The sequence below is a fragment of the Eublepharis macularius genome, chromosome 7 (assembly GCF_028583425.1).
Source record: "Eublepharis macularius isolate TG4126 chromosome 7, MPM_Emac_v1.0, whole genome shotgun sequence".
Classification (NCBI taxonomy): domain Eukaryota; kingdom Metazoa; phylum Chordata; class Lepidosauria; order Squamata; family Eublepharidae; genus Eublepharis; species Eublepharis macularius.
Window position 1 is genome coordinate 107189087 of NC_072796.1, and position 15978 is coordinate 107205064.

Sequence of the window (15978 nt, forward strand, 5' to 3'; positions counted from 1 at the left end):
CAGCTGGTATCAACTGTGCCAAGAGTGGGCAGCCTAGTCCTTGAACTCTTAGTTCCAAAGGGAATGCTCTAATTAGACTCTCACATTGCAAACAAAACAAAATCCAGAGGAGGTATTTCCAGTTAAATTTGCAGAACGTGTTTGCCAGCCTCAGGGATTCGGAGCACTTTTTAATGCATTGATAATCTTTCTTCCTGGACAGAGGAAAAAGTGTTCTGTGCCGTTTCTGCACACACAGAGAAGGCAGAAACATTTTTTAAAATAATGGTTGGCAAGGAGACTCTTGTCTAGCTGGGTACTTCCTGATTGTATTAGCATAGTCCATCCCACATCCCACATACGCCCAGCACTACCTCATTTTGATGCTGGATCCAGGCCAAAAGAACAAGCACTTCAGTGAATATAAGGAGGAGTATGACCGCAAAGAGAATCATAAACTGTCATAAGGTTGAGTCCACATTTCTGTCTAGGGCAGAAAAATATTATGCTGAACATGAGGAGCCTGTAGACTTTTGTATGGGTGAAAGCAAACCTACTTAGCCAGCCTTTAACATTGAAACGAGAGAGAGAGAGAGAGAGAGAGAGCAAGCACTGTATTTCTCTATTTTTATAGATGTAAAACTGTAACCTAACTGAAGAGTACGTGGGAACTGATACCAGCCTGGGCGTATTACTACAGAGGGGTTTCCCCTGTCTGCTTCTACAGAAGAAGGAACTTTATCAAGGGAAGGGGGAGAGTTTGGAATAAGCATGACAGGATCAAAGAGAAAAAAGAAAAATGCCATCTGGAGGAAGATCCATGCACTTCGCTGTGAAGATTTCAAAGCGTGGTGTCTGCGGAGGCTGCCTGTGCTGGAGTGGGCTCCCAAGTACAACTGGAAAACAGACCTGGTCCCCGATATGATTTCTGGGGTGATGCTGGCTGTTCAACAGGTGACGCAAGGTACTGTGTCGATGATGCCTTTGCTTGCTTGCATAGCTTGAGTCTGCCTAGTTCCTTTCGTGCTAGGCATCTTTCCTTGCCTCCTTTGGGTACTGAGGGCCAAGCTACAAGTAACGAATGACACTTGAATAGCAAGTGAACAGACTCACGTGTATTCCTCCCTGTTCACTTGCGCTCCACTTGATCAGTGATCAAGTGGAGCGCAAGTGGAGCGCAAGTGGAGTGCAAGTGAACAGGGAGGAATACACGTGAATCTGTTCACTTGCCATTCAAGTGTCATTCGTCACTTGTAGCTTGGCCCTCTGTGAGGCAATTAACCTGATCCTGGGCACACTTTGTGCAACTTGGGCTGCAATCCTATGTATGCTTACCTGAAGTCCTGTTGAAGTCAGTGAGGCTTACTCCCTAGTAAGCATGCATAGGATTGGGCTGTAAATCTTGCTGAAAGATACCTTCTATGTAACCTATGTAACCAGGGGGTGGGACAATACGAGTTGCCTTGAATATGCAAACAGGCTGTAATAGCAACCTGTCTGATCCACACTTATACATCTGTATCCAGCATAGAAATTGGGCACCATCTACCATTGCATGTAAGAGAATTACCATTTCATATTGCCTTCCTAGATATAGCAATGTTAAGAGGCTTTACCTGTAAATGAAATGAAAATATAACTTTTTTTGGATTGAGTTGCTTTGACTGATCTGCCTGCAGTTGCAATGGTGTGCAGCCAGCAGGAAGAGACTAGTAAGGTTGTGCTGCCCCCCCCCCTTTCAGGGTTGGTACAAGAATTCTCAGATTACACATGCTATATAAATCATAAAGAACTCCACACCTGTCTTTGCCTTTCTCTTTTTCTCTCAAAATGGAAAGCCAGTGGTGTAGTGGTTAGAATGTCAAAGTTGGGAGACTTGGGTTCAAATCCCCATTCTGTCATGGAAGCTCACTGGGTGGCCGTGGGCCATTCACTCTCTCAGCTGAACCTACCTCCCAGGGAAGTTGCTGTGAAGATAAAATGGGAGAGATGAGAACAACTTTGAGACTCCGTTGGGGTGAAAAGCAGGGTATAAATAATCTAAATAAATGAATGAATGTACAGTATCATTCTGATGCAGGAAAGAACAAATGCTAGTGTTACTTACCCTTTTGGCTACTTGCTGCAGCCAACAAAGCACAAAGATTTGGGTGCCTCAGTAGGACTTCTTGCCAAATGCTGCTAACCTGAAACCAAAGTTAGGTCTTCCAATTGGTACGCTTCTCCCCTGCAACGTACTGTATCACTTTACCTATGACATTTTCATTTCCAAAAACTGTAATACAAACCAAATGGAACAACAATCCCATTTGGCTGCTGTAGGTAAGAAGAAATCACCACCAGCTTATATATCAGGCCGCAGGTAAAAAGTGTAAAGTCATTATGTATGTATGTATGTATGTATGTATGTATGTATGTATGTATGTATGTATGTATGTATGTATGTAGGTATGTATGTATGTATTATGGCTTGTTCAGGGAAATTCTGCATAAAATGCCTAGTCCAAAATGGATTTGAGGTCATTCGGAAGCACTCTTTTACAGATTCTCTTAACAGCCCACCCCAATTCTCATTGATGCATTGAAAATTATAAGCCCTCCTTTAATTGAATTATTCTGCAGCTGGAACCAACCAGTGTGTAAGTATTTGTGCTTTTGGAGTAATTAGGAACATCTGCATTGTCATGATTTAACTTTAAAGTCCTTAATGCTGTAGTACTGTAAAGGATCTTGTTTCAATGGTACACTTGTATACAATAATTGCAATTAAAAACCTGCTAATAATGGTGTTTTAGAATCCCAGGAAAACATTGAATTAAAGAACAGACAAGGCTTGCTCGCACTTCTCGCCAGCCTTTTTCATAGATCTCCGCAAAAGAACTCTTGGATTTGACAATTAAAAAAAAAATCAGATGATGCTATCTCTCTGGATCATTTCTGTTTCGTCTTTACTTCTATGAAAAATGTGATAGCAAATCTGGCTTTAAAAGGTGTTGAGAAGAGGCAGTGGCCTCAGCTGGCAGTTTTTGAGGGGAGGTGGATCTCCACTACCTCAGCTACTGTTTCTGTCTCCACAGAGTTTCTTCCACAAGACTCTGGCAAGTTCTGTTGGGCATTCATGGCTTGCTGCACTGTGTTTAAGGACACCAGGGGGGACAGGAAGCTCTGCTGGTTCAGACCAAAGGTCCTTGGCATTCAAGAGTGGACAGCCAGATACTTGTAGGATGCTTGCAAGCAGTGCGTGAAAGGTGCATACTGCCTCTGAGCAGGGCAGTTGTTCACCTATCCCACTTAATACTATAGACAGACCTCTATAAAGAGGCCTAAGCCATCCAAGCTAACGGCCATCATCACATCTTCTGGGTTCCAGAAGTCAATTCTTTGCTGTGTAAAGGGAATACTTCTTGTCTGTCTTGAACCTGTTGCAATAGCAGCATTCCCTAGGCCAGTAGAGAAGTATATTCATACTATCATCTCGGGTACTTTTGTGTGTGTGATACATTTGCTTTGCTGCTATCCAAAATCCCAGGATGATTCAATGGGGTGGGGGTGGGGGTGGGGGTGGGAGAATTGCAGTTTGAACTCATCCCAGGTGCTCCAGAGCTCCCTGTGGTCCAGGAAGGAGCCATGTTGCAGCATCTCCCAAATCATGCAGGCAATGTAAGACAGAGGCTTTAAAATCTCCATTAAAGAAAAGTCCATAGTTCTCAGGGCAATTTGTTTTTATTAGGTAACTTTTCTTTGAGAAGGAAGCACTTTCTGGGATCTGGAAAATCCATTTGCTTCGTTGTTACTTGAATCCTTAGTGGTATTGTTTATTTCTTTTCTCAGATTACACTGTTGTCCAAAAATATGTTGTCTGAATGTTTCTATCCTGTTTTGTTTCCCCACCATTACCTTTGTGGAATGTTCAGATGCTGTACTGGCAAGGAGCATTGTTCCCTGTTCCCTTGCGCAGGCAGTGGACTGGGTAAGAGAGACAGGTATTTCTCATACATTAGATTTTTTTTACTAGTGTAATGCTCCAACACAAATAAAAGATTACTGAAAAGCTGAGAAGGAGGAAGGAATTGATACCACCTTCAGTGTTAGTGCTATGGTGTACTCGTACAGTAGGGAAGCACATTTTAAATGTCTTGAAGGACTAAACTTTCCACTCTGAAGATATCCCATCATTTTTTCACAGGAAAAAAAAATCTGGTTTTGATGGGGGAAGGAAGGGTCTAATGTAATAGGCATTGGGCTCCACGGTAGACCATCTGCTTTGCATGCGGAAGGTCCCAGGTTCAATCTCCAGCATCTCCAGTTAAAAGGACAGGAAGTCGGCGATGCAAAAGACCTTTACCTGAGCCCCTGGAGAAGCACTGCCAATCTGAGTAGGCAATACTGACCTTGCTAGATCAATGGTCTGATTCAGTATCATGCGGCTTCATGTCGTCTTGTGTTTGACAGGACTGGTGGCGCATGTCTTTGACCCTTGCCATGGAACCCCAGTGTGCCACTTCGCCACATCTTGCCTGCCAAAATCCCATCACCAGCGTAATTGCTGTGCTCAGTCTCCAGTTCACTCCTCCAGTCTGAATACCCCTCAACTTCCAGCTCCTTATTATCTTAGTCCTGCCCTGTTCTCACATGTCAGTGCTTACCTTCAAGCTCCCCTCTCATGCCAAAGTAGCTTCTCCTTTCTTATTTGCTTAAACGTTCTTACTAAGAGTGTGCGATTTTGTTTCCATTTCATTTGTTGTATTGTTCATTCATTTCATGTCCGCTGCATTGGTTTCAATGAGAAACATGTTTCAATAAGCAACACATGCATATACGCTGTAAATTCTTTGTTTTTCAACCAATTAGGATGACATTTTCACTGATTGTACTTCTTGTTAATTAGATCCATTGTGATATACAGGGCCGCTCTGGGTCAGGCCTCCCTATTCCTCATTTTTCCCTCTAGGGAGTTCATTCAAACACTGAATCTCTAACGCTAATTAGCATAGGAAGAAGTGTGCCTTTGGTTCCAAACTGTTGTCTTTCCTGGAGAGGAAGGAGTGGTGGAGGGGGCTAGCATTTTCAATAGTGTTTCCTTCGACAGCAATCCCTGGGAGACTGGGTAGTGGTCGACACACACATGAATGGCATCCCACGATGTCACCATGATGTGGGATACTCTAGCATTTCCCTGAAACTCTATGATAAAACCATAGTGTTTATGGGAAATGTTAGTGGTGAAGCAATGACATCACTTCTGGTTATGCAGCCAGAAAGGATGTCATGATGTCTCCGGGTGCCATTTCCCTCTCCATTTTCTCTCCTGGTTCCCTGAGTGATGGCAAGGAATGAGGATGCTTTAGTACTGGGGGTGCTTTGGTGGGGGGTTGCCTGCCAAAAGCTGGCAGATGGCACCCTTAATCCTCAACCTGGTAGGGTCCCCTAAAGGACTGGGAACATTTCCGCAATCCCCCCTCATGAAAATAGGGGCCTCTAATTATCACTCTTTGTAAATGGGGCTCTCCTTACCAAATTTTAGGCAGAAGAAACAATCTCAGTTTTATAAATACAGTTCTCATTTTCAGAGCAGGTACTGGGAGATGCATTTCAAGAAAGGTATCCTCAGAAGAAGGCTGTTTCCACACGGCTTACCTTCCCTCAGAATGACCCAGAACATAGTGCAAAAAATGTGGAAGATTGCGTTTTCTTGCACGAGAAAATGCAATCTTCTGCGTTTTTTGCACAATGTTCTGGGTTGTTCCGAGGGAAGGTAAGCCGTGTGGAAATGGCTGAAGTTTCCGAGTGGTCGTCAAAGGCAGTTCTACAAATATTGCATTGTAGTAATTGAACTTGAACCTTGTATGACACCTTGTATGTGCCACTGATCTGCGACTTTATACCAGAGGCAAGATTAGAGAAATAATTTACTACACTACCTCAGCCCAGGGTTGCCAGGTACCCCTTACCCTTCTGATGGGAGCGCGGGGGGAGGAACTTAGTACTTACCTTAATGATCTTGTGTGTGTGCATTCCTGGGAAGATGACGTCATTTTCAGAAGTGACATAATTGCGTCCAGTAGTGGGCATGCTCCCACTTTTCACAGGGGCCAATTTGAGAGTACGTGAGTGCACCCACTGTGTGCTGGCCTGGGAGGATTTTTGGCTCCCAGGCTTGTTCCTTGGGGCCTTCCCCCCCTCCCACCCCCATCGGCCAGTTGAGTGGTGGGACTTGGAGCAGGAGATCCTCTGCCTCCACTGAGGGACCTGGCAGCCCTAACTCAGACCAAAGCCTCATCTAGTTCAGCATCCTGTTTCTGACATTGGTAAACCAGATTTTCGTCAAGGAAACCCATAATCAGGACCTGTAGGCAAAACCCAAGCCCCCACCCCTGCTCCTCATCTCTTCCGTGAACATTCATCAAGAGGTATAGAAGACTTTTATTTATTTCACACATGTATACATTTCTGCCCCACAGTGCTCAGCGCATCTTTTCTCTCCACTCAGTAACTAAAAACTGCATTCACTCCATTCATACTCCCAGTCATCAACCAATCATCTCACACTCTCATCCTTCTCTTGCACCCCACTCTTCATCTGTATCACACCAAACATTTAAAGAAACACACACACTTAAATCATTACAAGGTGCTACCACAGAGAAGGCCTGAGATCAAATGGCTATGCAGTAATTAATGTTTCCATATAATTTTTAAATGCAGAAGTCATTAGTGTTGTCCATCCTAGAAGTTACAATGGCACATATTAGAATGCTGGGAGGGACCCTTATTCTCTAGTAAAGTTGCAGATGGTGAATGAAGCATTGGTGGTGCTGCTGGTCACAGCTGCTACCTGAACATCATTAGCAAACCTGGGTCCAGGAGAACACTCAAACTGCTGTCCCTTCAGGGGAGGTGACAGAGTTTAACATATGATAGAGAGGACTGGCTCCAGCTCTGCCTCTCCTGAGAGACAGCCAATGGGAGTGGATGGAATGCTGGGCCAATCAGAGTGAGAGTTCATTGGAGGAAAAAGGAGGCTCTTGGAAGCTGCTGGGAGAGAATGGTTTGAGACGCTGCTAAGAGAGGCAGCAGAAAGATAGCTGGCTGTAAACCTGTTCCGTTACTTTGAAACCTTTCATGTATAATCCCAGTATGTTTGTTAGTTTAAAATCCATTCACGCTTGTGTTCTATCATGTAAATAAAATTTTGTTTTGTACAACCCTGTCTGGCTTGAAGTTGTTAGCTGAGGGGAAATATCTGACACACGCACAAACACTCTGGTCACATTAAATGGGCCTAGTGTATATGGTGGCAGCATATATATATATATATATATGGGTGAAGGGAGGTAGATACAGGGAGAGGGCTGCCTGTTTGGTGGAGCCTCTGGAAGAGGAGAGAGGGGACCCTGTGAGGATTTGGGTCAGGGCTCTCTGCCTGTTGTAGTGGAGGCTAGGCGGGTGGTGGGTGGTGGACTCTCGGCCTTTACCTGCCTGCATAGCAGGAATCTGAAAAGCTTGGGTGTTTGTGAGGTGTGTGGGGTACCCACTCTAACAATACTAGATTAGCTGGACATCTCACCATTAAGACCTTTGTCTTATCTGGACTAAGTGTATTAGAAGAGATTCAAGAACAGATCTTCCCTGCATTTTTGAAAGCAGGAACACCTGTCTTTTTCCCTTCTGAGGCTCAGAGCAGCAAGGGAACGCACTCGTGAGAGGCAAAACAGTGCAGAGGTAGAAGGATTAAAATCTCTCTTTCCTCCAAGCAGACCTGGCCCAAATCAGGGCTGGGCACAACTGCAATTTAGTTCTAGAAGGCACTGATAAGATCTGACAATGAATCTCCCAACATCCCATCTAGTTAGGCTTACTGTTAAGAATCACAGCAATGCATGCACCAAGCACCTGGGCATAATTGGTTTAAAAAACACTGTAGGAAAATAATTACAAGAATTATCTCATTGGTTCTATTATAGTGAATGGATGATGCAATGATGATGAATTTCTACCCTCCCCCCATTCCCTAAACAGAGAGAGAACTCAGTCTTGCAACCTGACATTGCATAGAGATAGAGACATATATTAGCTTAGATTGCTTTTTTTAAAGGATTAGACAAATTCATGGAAGATAGGTCTATCGATGGCCATTCGCCATGGTTAAATGGAACCTCTGTTTGGCCGAAGTGGGTTTGACACATAATAGTCTGGATTTCAAGGCTAGTGAGGAATGGATTAGAAAGTGCTTTGGGAGCAATTGTGAATGACCTTTACTGGAGATAGAACAAGTTTATAGTTATGATGTTCTTGGGTCTCTTATCAGTGTTTGATACCATTCACCACTGTACCATGCTGCAATGCTTGGCAGGACTGGAGAGAAGAAGCACTGAATTGCAGTTGCTGTGTTCCTACCCTTCAAGTAAAGCAGACGATGGTGCTAGAAAATAACTGTTCTGGCCCATAGGATGTTATCTGTGGGGGATCTCAGCAAAGAGTCCTCAGGAAGGGATCACTTCACACTGTTCAATACCTACGTGAAGCTGCTTAGAGAAGCTGTGAGAGGTTTTAGACTGAGATATTATCACCAGCCTGCTGATAGTAGCCATCTACCTTCTGCGTGACAGTATCATATAACCAGGTGACATTTGAATACTGCTGCTACAGAATACAATTCAAACACAATGCTGGAAAGAAAGGGCTTTCTGTGCAACATTGCACCCATCCAGCTTCTTGTTTAAACTGAGCCCCAAGCTACTATGTGTGCAGACTTAGATGACCAGAAACCCAGACCTGTGAGCATTTTGTTGCTGTGTTAGCATAGCACATATAGCATTCCTTTTTAAACAAGATACTGGATGCATGTAGTCTCATGCAGGTATGCTCTTCTTGCCCATCAGCATCATGTTTTAGTTGAGCCTACTTCCCAGCCACAAGGGAGCTGCGAAGAAAGGGAGCCTTCCCTTTTCCATCATTGCTGATCCTATGGAAGGCTACGAACCAGCAGCAGAGGGAACAGTAAGATCCCACCCTTCACTTGACTTTTCAGGTGTTGACACTGTCTTGGTTCAGATGTGAAAAACCATGGTTTATTTGGACTATGGTTAGTTTGTGAAACCAGGATTTGGCTCACAGTCAATTAAATCTTGGTTTGCCTTGATAAATGCTGGTTTTATTTCCTCTTCTCTGTAGCCTGGGAGCTTGTTAACTGAAGAACAAGCTAGGGTTAAATCAGTATTAAGCCCTGGAACATCACATGAAAATATAGTTAAAACTAACTGTGTTTGATAAACCTACTACAAGTCCTGGCTTCAGGTCTTCTTGATGAATGCTAACTAACCATCGTTAGTGAAGCAGCCTGCCCTGCACTCAAACATCCATAGTTTAATTAAGCCACGTTTTCTCATTATGTTTGAACTGAGTCACTGGAAGACTTGGAACTACCAGCTGACAACTGAGAGGCCAAATCTAGTTCTCCAAGTTTCCATCAAGAACCATCTTCCATCAATACTAGCCCAGCTATGACTTTGTATTGGATGGCTGTAACTGTCTTGTGCTTGCTTAGCCTTCTTGCATATACAGTGAAACGGAGGAAACAAAGCAAACAAAATTAATCAAATGGGAATATGATGCCATTGGTGTTAAGCTATTCATTTTTGTTCCTTTGGGGCAAAGAAGGGCATGTGAGGAAAAGCGGTGGACTCTTCCTTCACTTCATTATTCAGCATGAATGGAACTGTCTTTGGGGCAGTTTGCAGACAGGATTGGTTTTGTATGGGAGTTGCCTAGTGTGTGGAAGGGAGCAGGACTTTTTTTACTGCTGCATCAGCTGGATTTCCATCTTGGATTTAGTTCAATTCAGAGGCAGCATTGAGAGGACAAGGGAAGACTAGGAGGTCAGGTGGTAGCAGCATGGGCTAAAGTACAGGAAAGGCATCCCGGCAGTAGAAGGGAGAAGAACTGGATTTGAAGCCAATGAAGAAGAAAGGCCTCTAGAGGCCAGCGCTTACTAACAGTCGGGTAATGGAGTTCAGATAAAACTGCCTCATGTCATAGGGGGGGTTAAGAAGGTATCATCATTGTGCAGTCAGGAGCAAAGGGACTGGGTGAAGAAGCCTAGAAGTGCAGTGCTCTAGAACAGGGAGAAGGATAATGATCCACTACTGTTTTTCTCTTGCTAATAACCTCACCTCCTCTATGTACAGCTGATATAAACTGATATAAACTGTCAGGGCTGGCGCCTCCATTGAGGCAGGTCCGGCAGCCACCTCCAGCGCTGAGGCGTCAGGGGGTGCTGGGGGCAGGGGCGGGGGTGGGGGGCGCTGCGGAGCTGGCGGCAGCAGCGTGCGGGCAGCTGAGCGGGAGGGATGGGAAGCTGCCCGCGAGCTGCCCCGTCATCTGCCACTCCTGGCCTGCAGCTACTGCGGCCTCTCAGCCCTCCCACGCTGCCGCTGCCACCAACATGCGCCCCAGGCTGGGAGCAACAGCTGTGGGCCAGGCACGGCAGGCATCCAGGGTGGCGCGCGGAGCAATGGAGCAGGAGGGCTGGGAGGACACACATGCGCCTCCCCAGCCACCCACCATGCCTGGCTGGGAGCGTGCGCCAGTGGTGGCAGTGCGGGGCAGTCTGAGCAGGCAGCCTCCTAGCCCTCCTGCCCAGCTGCCCCGCAGTCAGGTGTGCGTGCACGCTTTACGCACAGGAGCAGACCTGAAGCTGCCCCCAGGACCAGAAACTCTGGTCCTGTGATGCTTTTTTACATGTCCCAGATTGGCAGTTTATCACCTGAGTGTTAGAAAATGGAGGGCCAAACTGTCTGGGGATGTTCAGTCAGATGTGGGAGGAAGTGTGGAATAGTGCTTAGCGTTTCAGCCTAGGAGTGGGGAGCTGAGTTTAAATTTCTGCTCAACCAAGATGACCATAGAATCATAGAGTTGGAAGGGGCCATACAGACCATCTAGTCCAACCCCCTGCCCAGTGCAGGATCAGCCTAAAGCATCTCTGACAAGTATTCAGCCAGCCTCTTGTTGAAAACTGCCAGTGAAGGGGAGCTCACCACCTCCCTAGGCAGCTGATTCCACTTTTGAACTACTCTGACCATGAAAATGTTTTTCCTAATATCCAGCCGGTACCTTTGTGCATGTAGTTTTAGCCCATTGTTTCGCATCCTACCTTCTGCTGCCAACTGGAACAGCTCTTTGCCCTCCTCCAAATGACAGCCTTTCAAATATTTAAAGAGAGCAATCATGTCCCCCCTCAACCTCCTCTTCTCCAAACTAAACATTCCCAAGGCCCTCAGCCTTTCCTCGTAGGGCTCAGTCTCCAGACCCCTGATCATTCTTGTCGCTCTCCTCTGCACCCTCTCGATTTTGTCCACAGGCTCTCTTGCAGCCTTACTTAATTCATCGTGTTCTTGAGAGAAGGCGAGAATTTTGTATATAGCTCTGACCTTCTTACAAGATTAGGAAAAATGTATTTAAGATATTTAAAATATGTCATTGATAATGTAATCTGTCCCTGATCTTGTATTGTTTTTCAAAATGCAGTTCTGATTGCTACGAATCAAAGTGGAAGACTAGAGGAGGAGAAGGGGTTTGTTGTAACCCTTTCTTCTCATTCTATTTTCTTGTTAAAAATCACACACACACACCCAAAATCTGGTCAACAGGTAGCTGAATCTTTTCTCTTTTGTGACAAAAACAGTGTGCAGATGGGCTATTTTTGATGCAGCTGCATTTTGTAAAGCAAAAAAGATGTTGAAGTTAAGTGACATGAAACTGTTCATCTCATATCATTTGGTTCCAAAAAAGACAGAAAGTCAAATTTTTGGCTCATTATCACATGAGGTTGCCTTCATCTCCAGGGTTGGTTCCCAACAGTGCCTAGGCAAATGCTGGGAGATTTTTGAAGTGGTGCATGGGGAGGGTGAAGTTTGGGAAGGATGTGATGTCAGTTCTATGTGACACTCTAGGAATTTCCCCCAGTGCTCCTTGTCCTCTGCTGGCACTCGGTATCACTTCTGGCTAGGAATGTGGAAGTGATATTAGACAACACTCTAGAAATGTTCCACCCTGACCTGCATAGCCCGATCTTGTAAGCTAAACAGGGTCGGCCTTGGTTAGTAATTGGTTGGGAGACCTTCAAAGAAGACTAGGGTTGCAGAGGCAGGCAACGGCAAACCACCTCTGTTATTCTCTTCCCTTGAAAACCCCATCAGGGGTTGCCATTAGTCAGCTATGACTTGATAGCACTTTCCACCACCACTACTATGAATGTTTCAGACCCTTGTACATTTTACCATAACAATCAGGGGAAATCCTAAAGTCTTGTGTGATGTGGTGACATCACTTCTGGGTTCCTAACTGGAGGTGATATTGTGGTCTTGTGCAACACCATTTTACTAATCTCCACACACACCCAAATTTCCTATTGCTTTTGGAACCAGGGCTGGCAGTCCTAATTTTTCCTCATCTCACTATTGAGGCCATTTTCTTTGCTCTGCTCTCGGGGGTGGGATATTGGGGCTGGGGGCAGTAAATTTCCCACTGGTTCCAGATAATTAGGAAGCTTATCTCCTTTAATTGGAGATGCCAGGGACTGAACCTGGATCCTTCTGGATGCAAAGCACAAGCTCTACAACAAAGCAAACACCCCTTTTCAAATTTTGATCTTCCTTCCTAAGATTGCTCTCTGATTCTGAGCTCCAGCAATCTCATAGCTTGTAGACCTAATTGGTCACAATTTCTACTTTGAGTTTCCTCCATGCCTTTAGACTAACCTCACACTCAAGGTGGATTGTGGGTAAATTTTGATTTTAAAAAAGTACCATGCAAAGGAACTAGAATCCCCAAACCAACACTTGCTAGAATGAAAGTACCCTTTAGAGCTGCTCTGCAAAAAGAAATGCCATGCAGCCATTCCCTGAAACAATCTCGGTGTGGTGCTTGTGCCTCACGCCTGATTCATATGTGATGCAGGAGAGGCAAAAGCACTCACCAATGGGACTTTAGCATTACCGACTTCTAGGTGGGGCTTGGAGTTCTCCTGGAATCACAAAGGATCTCCAGGCTACAGAGATCTGTTCCCCTGGAAGAAATGGCAGCTTTGGGAGATGGATCTCTGGCATCACATCCCTGCTGAGCTCCCTCCTGTCTCCAGACTCTGCCCTCCCCCAGCACTCCCCCCCCCCCCAGACTCCAGGAGTTTCCCAAGCCAGATTTGGCTAGTAGGGATTTTGCAGCCTCACAGCATCTCATTTGAACTGGCTTGCTACCTCTGCCAGGCAGCGGCATGTAATTAATTGGTGTGCCAGTGCAACACCTGCCTGAGCTATAGACCTCTGATATGCTAACTAACTACATGTTGCTGTTTGGCATGGGTAGCAGCCCAGTTTAACTGAGATGGTGTGGAAAGTCCCACAGGTGAGTTCTTTGTCTTGCCAGCATTACATTTAATGCAATCCTCACATATTAGCTGCCATGTCTGGTTCAGTGGTTTTCCATATGGCTTGCTTCCATTGCACAGTGTTTCTGGATTACCACCAGCCCCAGCCAGGGAAGCCTACATAGGTGTGGAAACTTCCCATGCTATGCAGCCAGTCCACTTGGCGAACTTCTCTGTAACTGAAAGACTCATTAACAAATTAAAGACATTTTAAATACACTGTCTGGCACCTATCTGACTAATTGTTTAAATTTTTTAAAAATTGGTAACTAGGAAAATATTTGTGAAGGCTTTTAGGAAGAACTTACACATCACTATGAAATAAATGGATGCCATTCATTTTAGGAAGAAAAGGCTATATTTCAGATTGTCTTTTCAACAAATAATCAATATAGAACATTTGCAGTTAAAGCCATGTTCAAGCACCATGGAAAAACCAGGTTATTTTTAAAGGTATAGAAATTCACATCATGGGCAGCTCAGTCCTAAGCCCCGAGTCAACGCCTCCACTCGTGCATCGATGTAAATGTGGCGCCACTCCGCTGCTCCTCATGGAGTTGTGTAGGAGAGTCCAACTGGTGCCTGACTGCAGCAAAGCGAGGTGCAGCTGCCACCAGGAGCACCCGCCCACCGTTCCCCTGACAACCCCACTCAAACCAGCCAATGGCCACAGCGCTCCCCTGACAGGCAGGCAAGGGGCAAGTGGCAGTGCAGCCAATGAGGATGCTGTGATCCCCGCTGCCCACCAACAGCCCCCCATCAGGGAGCAGGCATCCCTACCGTGGAGGAGGGCAGAGGTAACAGTGAAGGTCCAGATCGAACACCCACCCTCTCGCCTGTCAAGCCCCCATTTCTGATGAGGGCCAGGCCGGTGGCTGCAGCTTGGTGCGCTTGCAAATCCCCCCTTCCACCACCACTACTGTGAGAAACAGATTTTCCCTCCCTGAAAAGTGGGACCAGAAAGCCTGCAGCACTTGGGAGCAGCACCCAGGATCTGGAGAGGCAGGTGGAGGGCGGGTTCTTCAATGAGTGACAGGAATGCCCATTAGAAACCACGTGAGAGGCTAGAAGGGAGTGCAAAGCACCCACAGACTTACGGTATTTGAACACATCACTGCATCACAATGATGTGAGAATGCAGGTTGGACCTTGAGAGCCATGCCCCGGTCCAGGGTGACACCCCTCCAGTGGATTGACAGCCTGCAGGAGCAGAGAAACTGCTCCAGGGGCTGCCATTCACCCCCTCCCCGTGCCAGATTTCTTAAGTCTATCCCTGCTTCCGCAAACAGCAAAATGGAGGATGGTCCATCCTCCCGGAGGAGGAACCCTGGAAATCCTAAGATATTGCTCTACTTACCCCACCTCCCGGCAGTAACTTCCACCTTCTGCTCTGCCTGGCTTATCAGATGCCAGCAGCTCAGTCTGCCAGAGAATGAACGTCCTCAGTGGAGCACCTTCCCCCCATCCTGCCAGACATTTATGGTCTGCACTTCAATTCCCACCCCACTGCCTTAAGTTACATGGAGGGGAGGGAAGGGGGCAGGGAAGATGGACAGGAAGATGGACACCACTTGACACCTGCTTCTCCTGGCAACGGAGCCCACCCCATCAATCCCAGGCCCGAGCGAGGAAAAATTTGCGAGGATGTGTGAGAAGACGTCCTGATGGGGAATTGGGGGTGGATGCAGCTCTGGTCAGTGTCAGGAGAGCGAGTGAACAGACAGCAGTTTCTTGTTTTTCAGCACATTTTATTGAACTGGAAAAGGTGAAGAGGTTCTCTAGAAGTATTTCCTGCCAATGTGGCCAAGCCGCAGGCTGCTTTGGTAAACTGCTCCCTGGGCAGACAGCCATGCCCCTTGGTGTCCTGGACAAGTGGTGATCTGCCTGCAAGCGAAACAGACATATGTGTTGCAAGTGACCCAGGCCAGTGTGCGACCGAGGCCAAGTCCAATCTGCAACGTCTGGGAAGATGTTCATTAGTTGAGAGCTGTTGTGGCAGCTTCACAGGTGCAGCTTGCAACCACATGATGCATGACCCTTTGGCAAGACAGCGCTCTGCCTTGGGATGATCTTATCCCATGAGAAAGTCAAGTGGCTGAGCACCCTCCAGCAACAGGGCATTATGAACACCCAATCATCCTGACCACTTGCCGCACTTCCTCCTCTCCCAAGAGGGGCCCCAGATGAGGGAATCTGAACAGAGCACCCACATGGGTAGCCCCCCCCCCCCATTGGCTGTGTCAAGAATAGTTTTCTGGGCAACTGCCTCTGTGGCAGACAGGGTCTGCCGCCATCCCCCTCCCCTGCTGAGCCTCACCTGAATTCAGGTGAGGGGGCAGCTAGCACAAATCAGCAAGCCGGGTTAGCTGCCACCCCAGCTCCTCCTTACCTGTCAGTGCTCCCTCACTTCTTACCGAGCTGGAACTCCAGAGTCAGAAAACCTGCAAAGGGACTTGGGTGGTTATTGTTAGTCAGTCAGATATTCTGGATTTTGCCCTTCTTCCCTTGAGCGGGTGCAAAGTTCTCCCTGTCTTTCCACTACATCCCCCCAGTGTACTCACGGCCTACCACCATGA

The 15978-nt window shown here is 46.4% G+C and overlaps 1 protein-coding gene across 1 annotated transcript in view; it reads left to right on the forward strand.

The window, feature by feature from the left end:
- The first annotated feature begins 453 nt into the window (after positions 1-453).
- SLC26A7 (solute carrier family 26 member 7) overlaps positions 454-15978 on the forward strand; it is a 113152-nt gene continuing 97627 nt past the window's right edge. The window contains exon 1 of the mRNA XM_054985706.1: positions 454-943. Within this exon, the coding sequence (XP_054841681.1) occupies positions 751-943 (193 nt within the window). The 5' untranslated portion in view covers positions 454-750. The remainder of the gene's footprint in view (positions 944-15978) is intronic.